Source organism: Myotis davidii, unplaced genomic scaffold, assembly GCF_000327345.1.
Source record: "Myotis davidii unplaced genomic scaffold, ASM32734v1 scaffold609, whole genome shotgun sequence".
NCBI classification, from domain to species: Eukaryota; Metazoa; Chordata; class Mammalia; order Chiroptera; family Vespertilionidae; genus Myotis; species Myotis davidii.
In genome coordinates this window covers 1,566,580-1,581,675 of record NW_006300164.1, presented here as the reverse complement: position 1 = coordinate 1,581,675, position 15,096 = coordinate 1,566,580, and the positions used below count along the sequence as shown (strand labels likewise).

The 15,096-nt window shown below is 63.4% G+C and overlaps 1 protein-coding gene across 1 annotated transcript in view; it reads left to right on the top strand.

Moving 5' to 3' along the window:
* Positions 1-15,096, top strand: part of SEC16A (SEC16 homolog A, endoplasmic reticulum export factor) — a 51,984-nt gene that overhangs the window by 11,495 nt on the left and 25,393 nt on the right. The window contains 20 exon segments of the mRNA XM_015572359.1: positions 1,157-1,293; positions 3,558-3,652; positions 4,515-4,641; positions 5,068-5,277; positions 5,342-5,514; positions 6,538-6,680; positions 7,151-7,212; positions 7,309-7,447; positions 7,769-8,014; positions 9,120-9,217; positions 9,535-9,616; positions 9,802-9,919; positions 10,090-10,201; positions 10,350-10,455; positions 11,146-11,286; positions 12,055-12,290; positions 12,484-12,488; positions 12,552-13,058; positions 13,267-13,349; positions 13,976-14,497. Of these exon segments, the coding sequence (XP_015427845.1) occupies positions 1,157-1,293; positions 3,558-3,652; positions 4,515-4,641; positions 5,068-5,277; positions 5,342-5,514; positions 6,538-6,680; positions 7,151-7,212; positions 7,309-7,447; positions 7,769-8,014; positions 9,120-9,217; positions 9,535-9,616; positions 9,802-9,919; positions 10,090-10,201; positions 10,350-10,455; positions 11,146-11,286; positions 12,055-12,290; positions 12,484-12,488; positions 12,552-13,058; positions 13,267-13,349; positions 13,976-14,497 (3,342 nt within the window).

Below are 15,096 nucleotides of genomic sequence, written 5' to 3'. Positions count from 1 at the left end.
TCCATCCGCTCCTCCCAGGCCTGTGGAGGCGGCACACAGGGCCTCACAGCGACGGTGCGGCAGCTCCCAGTGTGGTTACCTCAGGTTCTGCTGAGTCCTGCCTTCACTGGAAAAGGGGATTCCAGGTGGACACGTTTCCTTATTACCTGGCTTTCCTCACCTCTAGTCCAGGCCTGGGGTCCTCCAAGGTCAGCCGAGGCGCAGGATGGTGGGCCAGCGAGGTTGAAAGCACGGACTCGCTGCAGGCAGAGCAGGGGCAAGGGCCGATCTCTGAGCTGGGGACCTTGTGTTCAAAGAGGTTGGGTCAGGGCTGGGCCGGGTCGGCTGATGGGAGACTGTGCCCTGTTGTGGGCCCCTCAGCATGTGTGTGTGTGTGTGTGTGTGTGTGTGAGTGTGAGTGGTTGGCTACACCTCTGACCACTGACACCTGCGAGTGTAGGTTCCCAAGGACTTGACTCCCATAGCAGGGAGTTGAGCTCTGCTGGGAGCCCGGGAGGCCCAGGGAGCACCACGCCGCTCCAGGTCCTTTGTGGGCGCTGCGCAGCGCCCTGAATTTCGCCTGGCGGCACCGCTCCTGGGGGCCGGCGCCCTCTGCCTTCCTCTCCGCCGCCCCAGCTCCCAGCACCAGCCAAGGAGTGTGTGCCAGGGAGTGGCAGAGAGTCGGGCTCTCAGACATGAACTGATTCTGCTTCAGGTCCTCACATGGCTGCCCCTTAGAGGCGGAGCCGTGGCGATCGATGATTTGTAAGAGGCTGGATGCCTCTAAGAACCAAGTACCCTCCCCCTGGGCTGCCTGTAGCTTCAGGACCAGGCAGATGGAGCCCTGGGTCCTTGGCTTGCTTACCTGGGATGGTGTCTGGGGCAGGGCACAGCGTGAGTCCCGGCACCTCCACATTTGAGACCTCAGGAGGCAGAAGCCTAACAGCCCTCACGAGTTGCCATGGCTCCGGGGTGCCTGCTGCGTGCTGGCCTCCCCTGGGCAGGCCAGGCTGGGGCTGGAGGGCAGCGCTGCCTGCCTGGGGCCGTCATCCTGGAGGTTTTCTCTTTTACTCGGGGAAGGTCCCATGTCCCGCGCCCCTGGGAGAGCCACCCGTGCAGCCTGGAGCTGGTGCCTGCTCCTGGGGGCCTGATGCTGCATAAACCTGTCTTCCCACAGGACATCTACGGCCTGTACGATCCCAGGTACAGGCCCTACGATGGCGCGGCGTCCACCTACGCTGAGAACTACCGCTACCCCGAGCCGGAGCGGCCCAGCTCCCGGGCGAGCCACTGCTCAGACCGGCCATCTGCCAGGTGATGTTTGTGTTGCTGGCTGTAGTGATGTCCTGATGTGGAGAGACTGTGTGAGGAGTGTACACCCTGCTGGTTGCCATTTTGCCCATGTGGACAGGCTGCAGGAGGCGTGTTTACATGGAGGTCAGCACACCCCATGCAGCCATGGCCACGCGTCAGCCAGACCCAGGGCGGGGCCCCGGAGGCACCCCTGTCCTCGGGCAGGGTTCCCCCAGCCCAGGCGGCGGTCATCACTGGGGGCGTGCGTTGTGGAGGCTCGCTGACGGAATGCTCAGGGTCCTAGACTGTGGCAGCTTTTACCTTGCGGACTGGTCCCCCCCACGGGCCAGAGTCCACGGTGCTGATGCCAGGCAGGCCTGGGCCTCGGTGCTTTCCCAGCAGCCTCTGTGCCGGTGCTCCGGCCGGCTTCTCTTGCGGGCGCACCCTGGCTGGATTTTGCGATTACAGACAAGCATGTTGAAAGAGCCCCGGGCCGCACCTCCAGCCGCGTGAGAACTGGAGCTCAGAGGCCTCCGCTCAGTGGCTGTGGGGGCGGGACGAGGGAGGCGGCTGTCAGGGTTCCAGCTCTGCCGCCTCCCAAAGCCTTCACCTGGCGAAGTAATGCCTCACAGCTGTCGGTGCTACGAGGGCACGTGGTTCCTTAAACGTGGGACAGAGAGGTGTGGCTGCTGGCGCAGGCTTGGTTCGCGCACTGCCTTTCAGAACCGTGGGCTCCTTACTCTGGCCCCTCGACGTCTGGTAGCTGGTCTGTGAGTCTGTGCCATCAGCTGTCCTCTGTCCAGGCCCGCAGAGGGCGCACTGACCTGCGTGTGGCCCAGCGGGCCAGGTGCTCATGTCGTAGCGCCTGGGGACCACCCTGCCGCCTGGGCAGTGTTCTGACTTGGCGAGAGCCGTGGGCCGGTGTTTTCTAGAACCCCTGGAGGCCAGGGGTCGGGAGGCGGGTGGAGCCAGGGTGCATCTGGCTGTTCCGGTTTCCCTTCACTCGCCCACCTGCAGATTCATGTGGCGACATTTCAGAGGCCAGAGCTGCTCGGTGTGGAGAGGCGCCAACAAGGCGGGCGGTGACGTGGGAGGTGCGTCCCCGTCTGCCACGTCCGCACCGCTCTGGCAGCGCTGGGGAGCAGCCTCCTTGGCCCTGCTGCGGTTGGGGTGCGTGCGTGTTCCCACGTGGTGGGTAGCATCAGTTCGTCTTCGTTGTGCCTCTGGGATCACATCCCTGTGGGCGCTGCTCAAGGTGATGTGGCCTGTTTCTGTGATTGTCTTTCCCACGAATGCGGGGTTCGTGGGGGCGAGGAGGTGTGTGTTCCTGGTTTTGTGCTGCATCAGGTCATTTTTCGGAGACCCCCCTCCCCCATGCGTGGATGGGTGCTCTCACCCTGGGGCAGTGAGCGCGGGTGCTGGGCTGAGGTCCTGCACTCCTTCCCCAGGGCTGCGCCCACCAAGCCCCAGGCTCAGCTGAGTGAGACACGAGCGAAGTCTTTTAAAAATCAATTATTACAGCCCTTGCTGGTGTTGCTCAGTGGGTAGAACCCCAGCCTGGGGGCTGAAGGGTCCCAGGTCCAGTTCCGGTCAAGGGCACAAGCCCAGGTTGCGGGCTCAATTCCAGTAGAGGGCGAGCAAGAGGCAGCCAGTCAGTGATTCTCTCATTGATGTTTCTCTCTCCCCCTCTCCCTTCGTCTTGGAAATCAATAAAAATATATTTCTTAAAAAAATGAAGCATTACCTAAAACTTGCTGTTAAAGAACAAAAATGTCATTAAGCCCCTTCAGCAGGTCAGATACCTGACCTTCCTGCTAAATCCCACCCTTTCTATAATGCAGGTCACAGCCAGGCTTGCTCTGTGAGGCCGGCCTGGCCGGTGCACGGCAGGGCCCACGCTGGTCTGCTCTGAGGGCACCAGGCTGGGCGCACTGGGACCCGCCCGGAGGACACGGGCACGGTCTGTGCAGCGGGTCTGGAAGTCGGATCCGACTCCCCTCCACACCCCGGCACCTTGGCATTGGCTGAGTCTGACATCCACACCCGAGAGCCGGTCCCGGCCCTGCTCCGGCGACGGCACTGAGAACGCCACGACCTGTGCTGGGCGCTCGTGTGGTTGTTATCATAGAGGCACTTCAGTGCGCTGGGCGCAGGGACTCCCTTACGCTCCTGGCTCTGGGTCTTCTGAGTAGGACTCTCCACGGCCCTGGGTGCAGCCTGTAGGCCGATGCCTGTCGCGCTTTTCAGGAGCAGGGGGCTTGTTGGTAATCCCTGTGTGGTTTCAGGCAGGGGCCTCCTGAGGGCTACTACAGTTCCAAGCGTGGATGGAGCAGCCAGAGCGATTACGCCAGCTACTACGGCGGCCAGTACGACTACGGAGGTACGTCAGCCTGGGACACGCCCCGGGCCTTAGGCGGAGTCCCCGCTGTGAGTCCTGTCTTCGTCCCAGAGCCACGTCACCTGCTTCGGGAAGTGGTTCTGTGGCTGCTTCTCCTCCAGAAGCTGCATCGTGGTCACAGCACGCATGTGTCTGGCTCACATGTGCAGTTCTCTGACTTCCGAGAACAGTGCCAGGGGCCCGGGGCCGCCTTTCCCGTCCCTGCGACCGTTCACATTGATCAGAGGAACATGAGCCGCCCCTGGGCTAGTGCGTCTGCCCTGCTCTGTGGCCGTGGGGCTGTGGCTCTGGCACTGGAGGTGCAGACGTGTCCCCTCGCTGTCAGGGGAGGGGGGCCTCTTGGCCACGTGTCCCTGAGCCCTGCTCCTCCCTCTGCCAAGCTGTGTCCTGCTTGGTGCAGAGGGTCCAGGCCGGCAGCCCTCGCTTACCCAACACAGCCCTCCCGCCCGCCCTGCTCACAGGCCTCTGCCTCCCTGCCACGGAACACACTGGCGGCTCGGATGGGACCGGCCCTGTTCAAGCAGCCCTTTGGTTCTGAGGGTTCCTCCCCCTTCCTAGGCCACGTCGGCAGAGATGGGAGTAAAGCGTGCAGTTACAGGATGAACTGTTCAAAAGTAGTAACTGGGCAGGAATTTAACCAGATGTCACGCAGCAGGTTTCTCTTCTGAATCGTGTGTTGGGAGGACAAGCCAGCGGCCACTGGTGTCACACGGACAGGACTCCGCGGGCCTCCGGCATCTCAGCACCCAGGGCCATGCCTCTCGGGAGACAGTGAGGCTCCTCGGTGCTGGGGCGCAGCGTCTCTCGCGCGTGTTGTATCAGCTCGTTAATCCCTTGCTTGCAGATCCGGGCCGCTGGGATCGGTACCCCTATGGGTCCGGGTTCAGGGATCCCCGCCCCTATGACCGCAGGTATTGGTACGACGCGGAATACGAGCCGTACAGGAAAGACAGCTACACCTATGCTGACAGGTGGGTGAGAAGCCCTTCGCCAAGGGGGATGGGAATCAGCTGCGCTTTGTGACGCCCCACCAGCTGCGGCTGGGGGTCCCGGGAGCCGCTGGCGTCACGGCCACTGTCTGAAAGGGGCGGGCAGACTGGGCCGCTGGCGTCTCTCACTGTGGGCGCAGCACAAGCACCTGGGGCCGCCTTGCCCTTGTCTCCTCGGTGGCTGTGACCTTGCAGCCTGCTCCCCTGAACCTTCACCCGAGCTGACCTTGCCCCTGGGTTCCAGGCATCCCCTCGGGGGCGGGCTCGTACCGTGTCCTGCGAGGCAGGCCCCGTCATGATGTGAGGGCAGCGGGCACTGAGGACCCGTAGGGCCTGAGTGTTGAGCAGCAGTGCGTCATGCCAGCGGCTTCAGTGCCCTCTCTTGCCTCTGCCCCACTGGCCCTCCAGGCCCGAGAGGTACGACGACCCCTGGAGGTACGACCCTCGCTTCACAGGGAGTTTTGATGACGACCCTGAGCCCCACAGAGACCCCTACGGGGACGACGTGGACCGGCGCAGCGTGTTTGCCGCCACAGCAGCTTCAGCGCCCACTCGCAGCAGGTGCGCGCGGGCCCGCGTGGGGCGGCAGGCAGGGTCCACAGCTCTGTGTAGACCCAGGTCCCCCTGCTCTGGCTGGCACTCCTGTGAGCTAACGACCTGCCGGCTTTGTGTTTCCTAAGAGCCAGGTTTACAGAAGCTGCAATGTGACCGTGGGGCCGTATGAGGCCCCGCCGCCACCAGGCTCCTTCCACGGGGACTATGCCTACGATGCCTACATGAGCAACTTCAGCAGCACCCAGGGCTTCCCAGAGTACGGCTACCCTGCCGACGCCGGCTGGCCCGCTGTGGAGCAAGGTGTGTGTGGTCAAGGCCCTGGGTGCCCTCAGGTGCGGGCGCCAGGCCACCCCTCGGTCGCCTCACAAGCCTGGGGCGAGAAATGGGAGTGAGTTGTGACTGAGGGCATTTGTGATGGCCTGGCCCGGGCCTCCCCGGAGTAGGGACAGCTGTGTCACAGCACACCCGTCCTGAGGGCCAGGCTGGTCCCGCTGGGCTGGCAGCACCCTCGGCTGTAGCTGGACTCACAGGCCGGAGAGCTGCCCTGCCTCTGTCACGAGCACTCGTGTGACTCCGCGCGGCTCACCGCCAGGCTCTCGGGTGGGGCCCCCTCTTCCCATGCTGACCACGCGGTCAGCAGCCTGTGGGGGGACTCCGATTCCCCTAAAAAAGCTGCCCTCGGCTTTCCCACTGCCACGCTCAGTCCTCGGGAAGGCCTGTTACTGCTGAGTCTTGGAAACTGGAAAAACAGATGACGCTCTTGAGATAGTATTTCAATTGCAATCCTCACCCGAGGACGCGAGGTGAGGAAGGGAGAGACGCAGCGATGGGAGAGGAACAGCAATGGCACCCGTTGGTTGCCGCCCTCTCCCCCGCCCCCCGCATACGCCCCTCCTGGGGACCAAACCCGAAAATGCCCGGGGCTTGAACCTGTGACCTTTCAGTGCACAGGATGTGCTGGACCTGAGCCGCCAGGCTGGGCAGCGGCCCTCCTTGCCTTCACGGGGTGCGGGCACGGCCCCGCCGTTGAGGACAAAGGCTCAGGCACGAAAGGTCCCGGGTGCTGCTTCCTGTGACAGGCGCTTCCGGCGGTGTTCAAGAGCTTTTAGGTTTGAGGAGATGGTTTCGTTTCTAAGGATTTAGACATTTCCTAAGCCGCGCTGGAGTTCTACTTTAACGGCGCCCGTAGCCACTAGTGACTTCCAGCTGAAAGTCGGTGCATGTGGGGCCTCAGCCTGTGGGCACCTTGACATCGAGCTGTGGTCTGGCCCCGAGGCCCCAGAGCTGACCCCCGGCTGTGTCCTGTTCACGTCCTCCCTGCAGCTCCGTCGAGACCCACTTCCCCGGAGAAGTTCTCCGTGCCCCATGTCTGTGCCCGGTTTGGTCCTGGGGGTCAGCTCATCCGCGTGATCCCCAATCTGCCCTCGGAGGGACAGCCGGCCCTGGTGGAAGTGCACAGCATGGAGGTGAGGCCGGGGGCGGCCGTGGGCCCACAGGCCGTGCCTCAGCCTTGTCTGAAAACGGTCGTGCAGAGTGTTTCCTCCGTGGACCCTCGGTGGAGGGGGTTTTATTTGTTCTGTGTGGTTGTGCGTCTTTTATCTTTGTTTGCGTTTCTGATTTTGAGGGGAGGGCCTGTTGGTGTTCAGTACTGGTGATTTCAATGACAAGTAGGGAGGTGGCCAGTGGGGGCTGGGGTGCCCTGGGAGCCTGTGGTGGGCACTGTTTTGCGGCCCACCAGCCTCTATCACATGTATTGGCTCAGAGTTCGGGGGAAGGGTCTCACCGCTTTAAAGGTTGAAAGTCATTGTTGCCAACCAGACACGGCCAATCCCCTGGTGGAGCCCTCGGCCTCCCCGATGGGACAGACCGCCCTCGGGTCAGCAGACACGGGGGGCAGTGGCGGAGCCTGCCCTGAGCTGCCCCTCCCTGTCCACAGACGCTGCTACAGCACCTGCCGGAGCAGGAGGAGATGCGCGCCTTCCCGGGGCCGCTGGGCAAGTAGGTCCCTCCGGGCACGGGCCGCTGTGGGCACTGCGTGAGCGTGGCTGGGCCGCGGCGCTCATCGCTGTCCACTGAGGGCTGTCCTTCTTTCAGAGACGACACCCATAAGGTGGACGTCATTAACTTTGCGCAGAGCAAAGCCACCCAGTGTTTGCAGAATGAGAGCTTGCTTGACAAAGAGTCCGCAAACCTCCTCTGGAGCTTCATCATCCTGCTGTGCAGACAGAACGGGGTACGTGGCGTCTGACCTGTAAAACGCCTCTTTTTGGCCTGGAGTCTCAGGGATCCTGGGTCCCCACGGTGTGGGGAGGATTCCTGTGCTGGGCCGAGCACGCGGAGCCGTCTCAGCAGTGACGTGGGGCAGGGGAGACAAGCGGGGTGTGCAGCTGGGGCGAGGGCAGGTTCGGGCCCCCACGTTGGTCTGTCGGGCTCCTGGGCATGTGGGGGTGGCGGTGTGCACTGGGCGGCCTGTTGGCGGCCTCCCCCAGCAGGGCCTGTGGGAAGCCCTAGCCGTCGTGAAGGCCTTGTTCTTTCTGTCCCCGCCGCCCTGCAGACCGTGGTGGGCACAGACATTGCCGAGCTGTTGTTACAAGACCACAGGACGGTGTGGCTTCCTGGGAAGTCACCCAACGAGGCCAACCTGATCGACTTCACCAACGAGGCCGTGGGTCAGGCCGAGGAGGAGGAGGAGTCGGTGGAGGCCCAGCTCTCCTTCCTCACCGACAGCCAGGCCGCCACCAGCTCTCTGGAGAAGGAGACGGAGCGGTTCCGGGAGCTGCTGCTCTATGGCCGCAAGAAGGCGAGTTCCGAGCTCTCGGGCACCGGGGCGTGTCCTGGCGTCCGCCGCGTGGGCTTAAGTGCCAGGAAGCTGTGGGAGGGACAGGCCTGCCGGGAGGGCACCGGGCCTTGACGGCCACCCGGTGAACAGGTGTCTGGCCCTTCGCCTCTGAAGGTGTCACACCGTCTCCTCACACGTTGCCAGCGTTGAAGCCTCAGTTTCCCTCCTCACTCCCGCACAAGTGCACGCAGTCGCGCTCGGGCTGTGCCCGCCCGTGCAGTGCTGTGGGGTGAGCACGTGCACGAGACAGACACACAGCCCGTTGTCACAGCTAGGGGTGCGCTCGGCCTCTGAGGTGTGCTGGGTGTCGGGGAGCGGTGCCCAGCGGGAATGGGTCAGGCACGGTGCGTGCAGAGGCTGCGGGCCTCGCACAGGTGCTGGCGCTGTGGACGTTCTCTCTGGTTGTGCCCAGTGGAGGGCGGGTCTAGGGTGGAGGGGTCCCTGTGGGCTGTGGGCACATGCCCAGCTCTGCGTGGCCCGGTGGCAGGGGTCTGACAGCCCCAAGTCCTTGGTGCTTGTATGTCGTGATAAGCTCAGGTCACGGTCAGAAGTTCTCTGAAATACCGGGTCACTTGGCCAAGGGGACGCGCTGCCCACGTGGAGAGGCATCATCGCCCTGGGAGTGACGTGCACAGTGGCCCAGTGGGAAGGACCTTTGAGGGTGGCAGCGCTGCCTCCCGGCATCCCGTGTCTACTGGCCTGCTTGTGCTAGTTATTAAAAATAAGTTTTTAACGTATTGATGTTGCGGAGAGGAGAGAAGCAGGACCTTGACTTGTTGTTCCCCTTGTTCATGTGCCCTGACCTTGGTGTGTCGGGATGGCGCTCTAACCACCGAGCAGCCCGGCCAGGGCTGCTTGTAACAGTTTGTAGAAGCAGGACCCACGGCCACAGGCACTGTGATGGGGGCGGCCGTGGCACAGGTGTGTTCTGGGGCCGTGGAGGCAAGTGTGTCGCCCCACAGTCGAGCCCTTTCCTGTTTCCCGGCCACGCGGACGACACGCTCCCCGGCGCGTGACTCGCACCTCGTGAGTCACTGCCACCCCGGCTCACTGCGCTGCTTTGCAGGATGCTCTGGAGGCCGCGATGAAGAACGGCCTGTGGGGTCACGCTCTGCTGCTTGCCAGCAAGATGGACAGCCGGACACACGCCAGAGTCATGACCAGGTACAGACTCACTGGGCTGGCGGCTTCTGGGCGCAGCCAGCTGGTCCGGCAGCCGCGCCTTGGCAGCTCTTCGAGGCACAGGGTCTGGCTCTCGCAGAGAATGCGGGGCCTCCCCTGCGCTGCGGGGCCGCGTCCTGTGCACTGCTCGGTGCTGAGCTCTGTCAGATCGCTGAGCGCCTTGTCTCTCTCTCGGGCCTTTAACACTGAGCTGCGTGTGCGCTGAGGGGCGGGAGGCATCGGGCTGATGGTTGAGGGGCTGAGACGGGCCAGTCGTGTGGGGAGCTGGGCCAGGTCAGCTTCCTCTCGTGTCTCCCCAGATTCGCCAACAGTCTTCCCATCAACGACCCTCTGCAGACCGTCTACCAGCTGATGTCCGGGCGGATGCCTGCAGCGTCTACGGTCAGTGGCGCTCCCGTGACTCTCGCAGCGCGTGCGTGGGGACTGCTCCGGTGGTTTCATCGCAGGATGAGGCTGCCTTCCTTTCTGCCCTGCCCCTCGCTCCCGGAGCCCGACCCTGCAGGCTGGTGACACTTGGCCCGGGGTCACCCAGGGTAAGGAGTGTCCCGCTGGCTTTCCGTACCTAGTGCTGCGGCGATGAGAAGTGGGGAGACTGGAGGCCGCACCTTGCCATGGTTCTGTCCAACTTGAACAACAACATGGATGTGGAGTCCAGGACGATGGCCACGATGGGCGACACGCTAGGTGGGTCCGTGCAGACGGGAGGCCGTGGGCCTGGGGCACGGAGACTGCGTGCAGCGTGTCGGGTGGAAGGGACAGGACTCCGTGCCTCTGGCATCGCTGCCACTGGCTGTTCACCATCTTTGATTTCGGGAGAACCCCCCGACCGAGACGTGGCCCCTGTGTCTCCTCAGCCTCGAAAGGCCTCTTGGACGCTGCACACTTCTGCTACCTCATGGCTGAAGTTGGATTTGGGGTTTATACCAAGAAAACCACAAAACTCGTCTTAATTGGATCGAACCACAGGTGAGCAGTTGCATAACTGTGTGCCACTCCCCGCCCCTCCCTCCTGTTAACCCAGAACGGAGCCGGGAGGTGGCCTTGCAGCTTGGCCGTGTGGCATGACATGCTGCTGGGGGGCTGGCTCAAATAAGTTCACTCCTTTCCTCAACAGTTTGCCATTTTCAAAGTTTGCGACCAATGAAGCCATCCAGAGGACAGAGGCCTATGAGTACGCGCAGTCGCTGGGCACGCAGTCCAGCCCCATGCCCAACTTCCAGGTGAGCCCCGCCCACAGGCTGGGCACGCAGTCCGGCCCCAGGCCCACCTTTCAGGTGAGCCCCACCCACAGGCTGGGCACACAGTCCAGCCCCAGGCCCACCTTTCAGGTGAGCTCCGCCCATGGGGCTGGTGAGGCTTCGGGCTGTGGGGTGGAAAATTGCCACGCAAAAGGCAGTGTTTTTGGAAATCTTGGGGCGACGTTGATCGGTAATGTTTGAGAATAAACCCTGTTGAATTGAGGATTTTGTTTGTATTTTGGGTCTTAATATTTAAAATCTTATAAATCTCGAGTGTTTTGTTTCTATCGGCTATTTTTAGCGTGATGAGGAGTGTTACCTGACCCAGGAGTGAGTGTGTGAGAGTGTCTGAGCGTGTGTGTGCATGTGTGTGTATCACTTGCATGACCCTGAGCGAGGAGACTGGCTGTGGGACAGTCCGCGTGGGGCGGGGGCTGTGCTGCCGCTGTGAACTGCGGCCTCTGCTTGGACCTGGCAGCTCTGAGGGCTGCAGAGAAGGACTGTGCTGCCGAAGCTCGCAGTGTCCTGTGCTCTGAGCCGTCTCCAGGAGCAGGATGAGCTGCGGGGGGCGGGCACCCAAACTGTCCAGGACAGTTCTCAGCTGCGGGGCTGTGGGGCGGCTGCAGACGGGAGGAGCCGCGGGGCCTGAGCTTGTGTGTGTGTTTGCTCCAGGTGTTCAAGTTCATCTACTCCTGCCGCCTGGCCGACATGGGGCTGGCCACACAGGCCTTCCACTACTGCGAGGTCATCGCCAAGGGCATCCTGCTGCAGCCGCACAGGCACTCCCCCGTGCTCATCAGCCAGCTGGTCCAGGTGTGGTCCTGAGCCGCCCCCGCCAGCCTAGGGTCAGGGCGCCAGACTCGGGGGGAGAGGTCGGGACGAGTCACACACTGAGATGCTCCCGGGCAGCTGCTGGCGTCTGGCACGTTAGTGTCCGAGTCCGTCCATCTCACTCCCGTGCAGAGACTGCGCCGGGAGCTCCAAGGCCAGAGCAGAGGTCGGTCCTGCCGTTAGTGGAGCCTGCGGGTCCGACAGCCTGGGTTTGGGTCCTGCTGACCCACTGCGGCCTGGTTTCCCCGCCCTGGGCAGTGAGGCAGCGTGACTGGCCTCAGAACTATGGACCCTAGACAGGATGGGACAGCGCCCAGCCAGCGCCACAGCGTGTCCCCCTCCCGGAGAATGTGCTCACGTGGCACCTAGGAAGGTTTTATTATGGAGGCTTTCGGGCAGTTTGAGGCCAAGCTTGCCTCATCTGGTCCTGCCCATGGGTCCCCCAGCTCCCCCCATCCCCCAGCCCACCTCCCCACCCAATCAGAGTACATGTGTGTCTACGTCAGTTCCTCACTTGGCGTGGCCAAGTCCAGTCTGTCGTCAGGTGGCGGCAGCAGGAAGTTCAGCTCTGGGGTCTGGGCCCTGCGGACCCCATGCAGCCACCCCGAGGTCGGCTCCTGTGGGCGTGGCGTCCCCACTGAGTGGGAGGCCTGCTGCAGAGGCCCGCTCGGCCCTGGGTGCGTCTGCTCCAGGTCGGAGCGGCTGTGAAGACACTGGTGGTAACGGGCCTGCCTTCTCGTGTGTCTCCAGATCGCCTCCCAGTTACGCCTCTTCGACCCGCAGCTGAGAGAGAGGCCGGAGGAGGAGTCCTTTGTGGAGCCTGCCTGGCTGGTGCAGCTGCAGCGTGTGGAACGGCAGGTCAAGGTGAGCGTGGCTTCGTCGCGGCTGGCACTTCTTGTGGCTGGTTTCCACCTGTGGCATTGGGCGTGGACAGGACGGAAGGCGTGCGGGTGTGTGGGAGGGCCTCTCGGGGATGAGGCGGGACAGCTCCTACAACGATTGAAATTTCTTTTGAGAGCCAAATTTTTTAAACATAAACTATATAGGCAGGTACACTGTTATTAACTTAATTAGGGAACTCCTAAGGCTTAGGAAGAGCCACACTCAAGGGGCCAAAGAGCCGCAGGTGGCTCGGGAGCCGCAGTTTGCCGACCACGGGCCTAGGAGTTTGTCACGCAGAGACTGTGCCTGGGAAAAGGCCCACAGCCTGCCCCTCCTCCTCCGTGCTTATTCATAACCTTGCCGAGCTCAGCAGGTCCCGTGGCATTGGATGCCCGGGGGCAGGTGGGTGGCCGGTCTGAGCCCCAGAAACAAAGGGTGGGTCCTGCCGCTCACGGTGCCTCCCCTCAGCGCTGGCAGGTGTCTGTTCACTGCTCCAGCCGTGATGCCATCTCGGCGTGTCCTGCTGGGTGGCAGGCCTTCCTGTCTCTCAGGGAGGAGCCGGCCGTGCCAATACCGCACCACAACTGATCGCACCGAGCAGCTGCAGGGACAGGACAGATGTGGCCTTGGCACCTTTGACTCTTCTCCATGTCCCCATCATGCAGCTCCGCCGACGCTCCCTGAGGGCCTGCCCGCCGTCCCTGCCGGGGTGCCCATGTTCCCTGTGCCGCCCCCGGGCCATGGGGAGCCAGTGCCTGGCTTTGCAGAGCCCTCTGGGCCAGACCCCGCGGCCCGGTACCCAGGGCCTGGCCTGCCACCCAGCGCACCGTCTCTGCAGGAGAGCGCACACCTGCTCCGGGCCCAGGACCCAGGTGGGTCTGCAAGGTGTCGCCTCGGAGCAGAGCTGAATGGGCCTCCTGTCCCGCGAGCGGGTGAGGGAGGAGCCTGCAGTCAGGGCACTCAGGCCTGGTGCTCATGGGGCACGGAGAGGGCGCGGCCTTCACATGCCCCCTCCGTGCCGGCTCCCTGTCCTGTGCCTGGCGGCTCCGAGGTCACAGAGGCCCTCTCTGCCGTTGACAGGAGCGCTGCCCCAGGACCCCCGCGGGAGAGGCTCGCTGGCGGAGCGAAGAGAAGAGGATCTGGGTGGCAAGTCTGAGAATGCGGTACTGGCTCCTCCACCTCCCTGTGGACGAGGGCGGGGTCCTGGGGCTTCCCTTGCCAGTGCTGACATAGGAGAAGGCCTCCCGAGTGCTTCCTAAGGAGAGGCCCTGGGAGGAAACACGCGGGAGGGGAATGTACTGGTGTGGGAGCCGCTGCTTGAAGGAGGAGTAGCGCTGGCAGCCGCTGTTACTGCACCGCACCTTTTCTAGGGGCCCCTACGGCCCCCCGGCCCTGCACCTGCTCTGCACGGGGTCCCTGCAGTCCCACCGGGTTCCTGGGAACAGACTCATCTTATCAGACCTGTTTGGTGTAAATACCACCTGTTTACTCTGATGCCCAGCGGGCGGGACAAATGCTGTCTACAGCCACTTTCTGGAACCTTCTCTAGGGTGCCCAGCTCAGCATGGACACCGTCAGCAGGCAATCGCTGTCATTGAAACTGCACTGTGTGTTCTGCCATTAAGACGTTCTGTCCTGGAAAAGTAAAAATGAGAGTTATCTATTGAAAACAGACTCTGACCAGGGACATTTTTCATTAAAACGCCCACGGCTCCCTGACCAGTCCTTACACTCGGGGCACGTGGAGTCCGTTTCTTCCAGCCCAGAGCCCGCCTTCCGGTCCCCGTGATGCCCCTTGATGAGCCTGTTCTGTGGGCTGGCTCTCAGGTTGGCCCAGGGCTCCAGGGCTGCCTTCCTGTCCGCCTCCTTCCCTCTCCTCTCCTCTCCTCGCTCTCGCTTTCCGGCCTCTCAGGGATATCCGTTCTGGGGCTCCTGGGCGGTGCCCCAGGTGAACCGGCTCCCGCGTTGCCTTGGACAGGGCTCCCCGAGGATGCCGCAGGACTCCGAGGCCCCCCCAGCGTGGGGGGGTGCCAGCCTGGGGGCCCTGCAGCCTCCGTCTCGGACGCCCGCTCCTGCAGGGAAGAGCCCGGTGCCAGCAGCCAAGAAAGAGCCCAAGGAGCCTAAGAAGGTAACACGGCCGCCTCCAGCGGGGCCGGCTTGGCTCCCACAGCCCTGGGCACCCGGAGGCCAGGGCCAGGCGGTCCTTTCTTCTCTAATTAAGCCAGACGCGTTTTCAGAGGAGCCACAGTGTGAGGGGCACAGTGGTGGGCGTTCTGTCTGTGCCCACGTGTCACACCTCCCCGCTCGGAGCTAGGGCCGTTTCTGCTCCCAGAGGCCCTGCATGTCCAGGACTGTCCCCTCCCGCCCGGGGCGGCCTCTCTGCCTCTGCCTCACTGAGGAGTTCGGCCTTTGTTGCGTTTCGCCTGAAGGAGGCCCGTCTGCCGAGGGGCGATCCGTGTGGCTGCCACTGTCCCACTGCCCTTCCTCCCGACGGGCGCTGGGTTTCTCCCACCGGGCACACCCGGCTCTGCTGGGCTGGTGGCAAGGGCACTGTTTCTCCTGGGTGTGGCCCAGGACACAGGCAGCCGGTTCAGCTTTAGAAGGCGCTGTAGGTGGTGCAGGCCACCCTCCCGGCAGCCGCCCACAGTGGCACCACCGTCCAGGCCCTGTCCCGTGTGCAGGGCGGGCACTGGTGCTCCTGCCGGCCCTTCTGCCGGGCGGTGACACTTGCTGTGCTTGCGTTGGCGTTTCCTGGCGGGAGTGGTGCTTGTCTGTGCCCCTCCACCCTCGGCCGCGTGCGCTGTCCTCCCCCAGGCTCCCTGTGTTGTCAGGGCTCGCAGGAGGTCTCCCCACATGTGGACACAAGTCCGCGTGCTCCTGGCCACGGGCCCCCAGAGCGGCTCACACAGG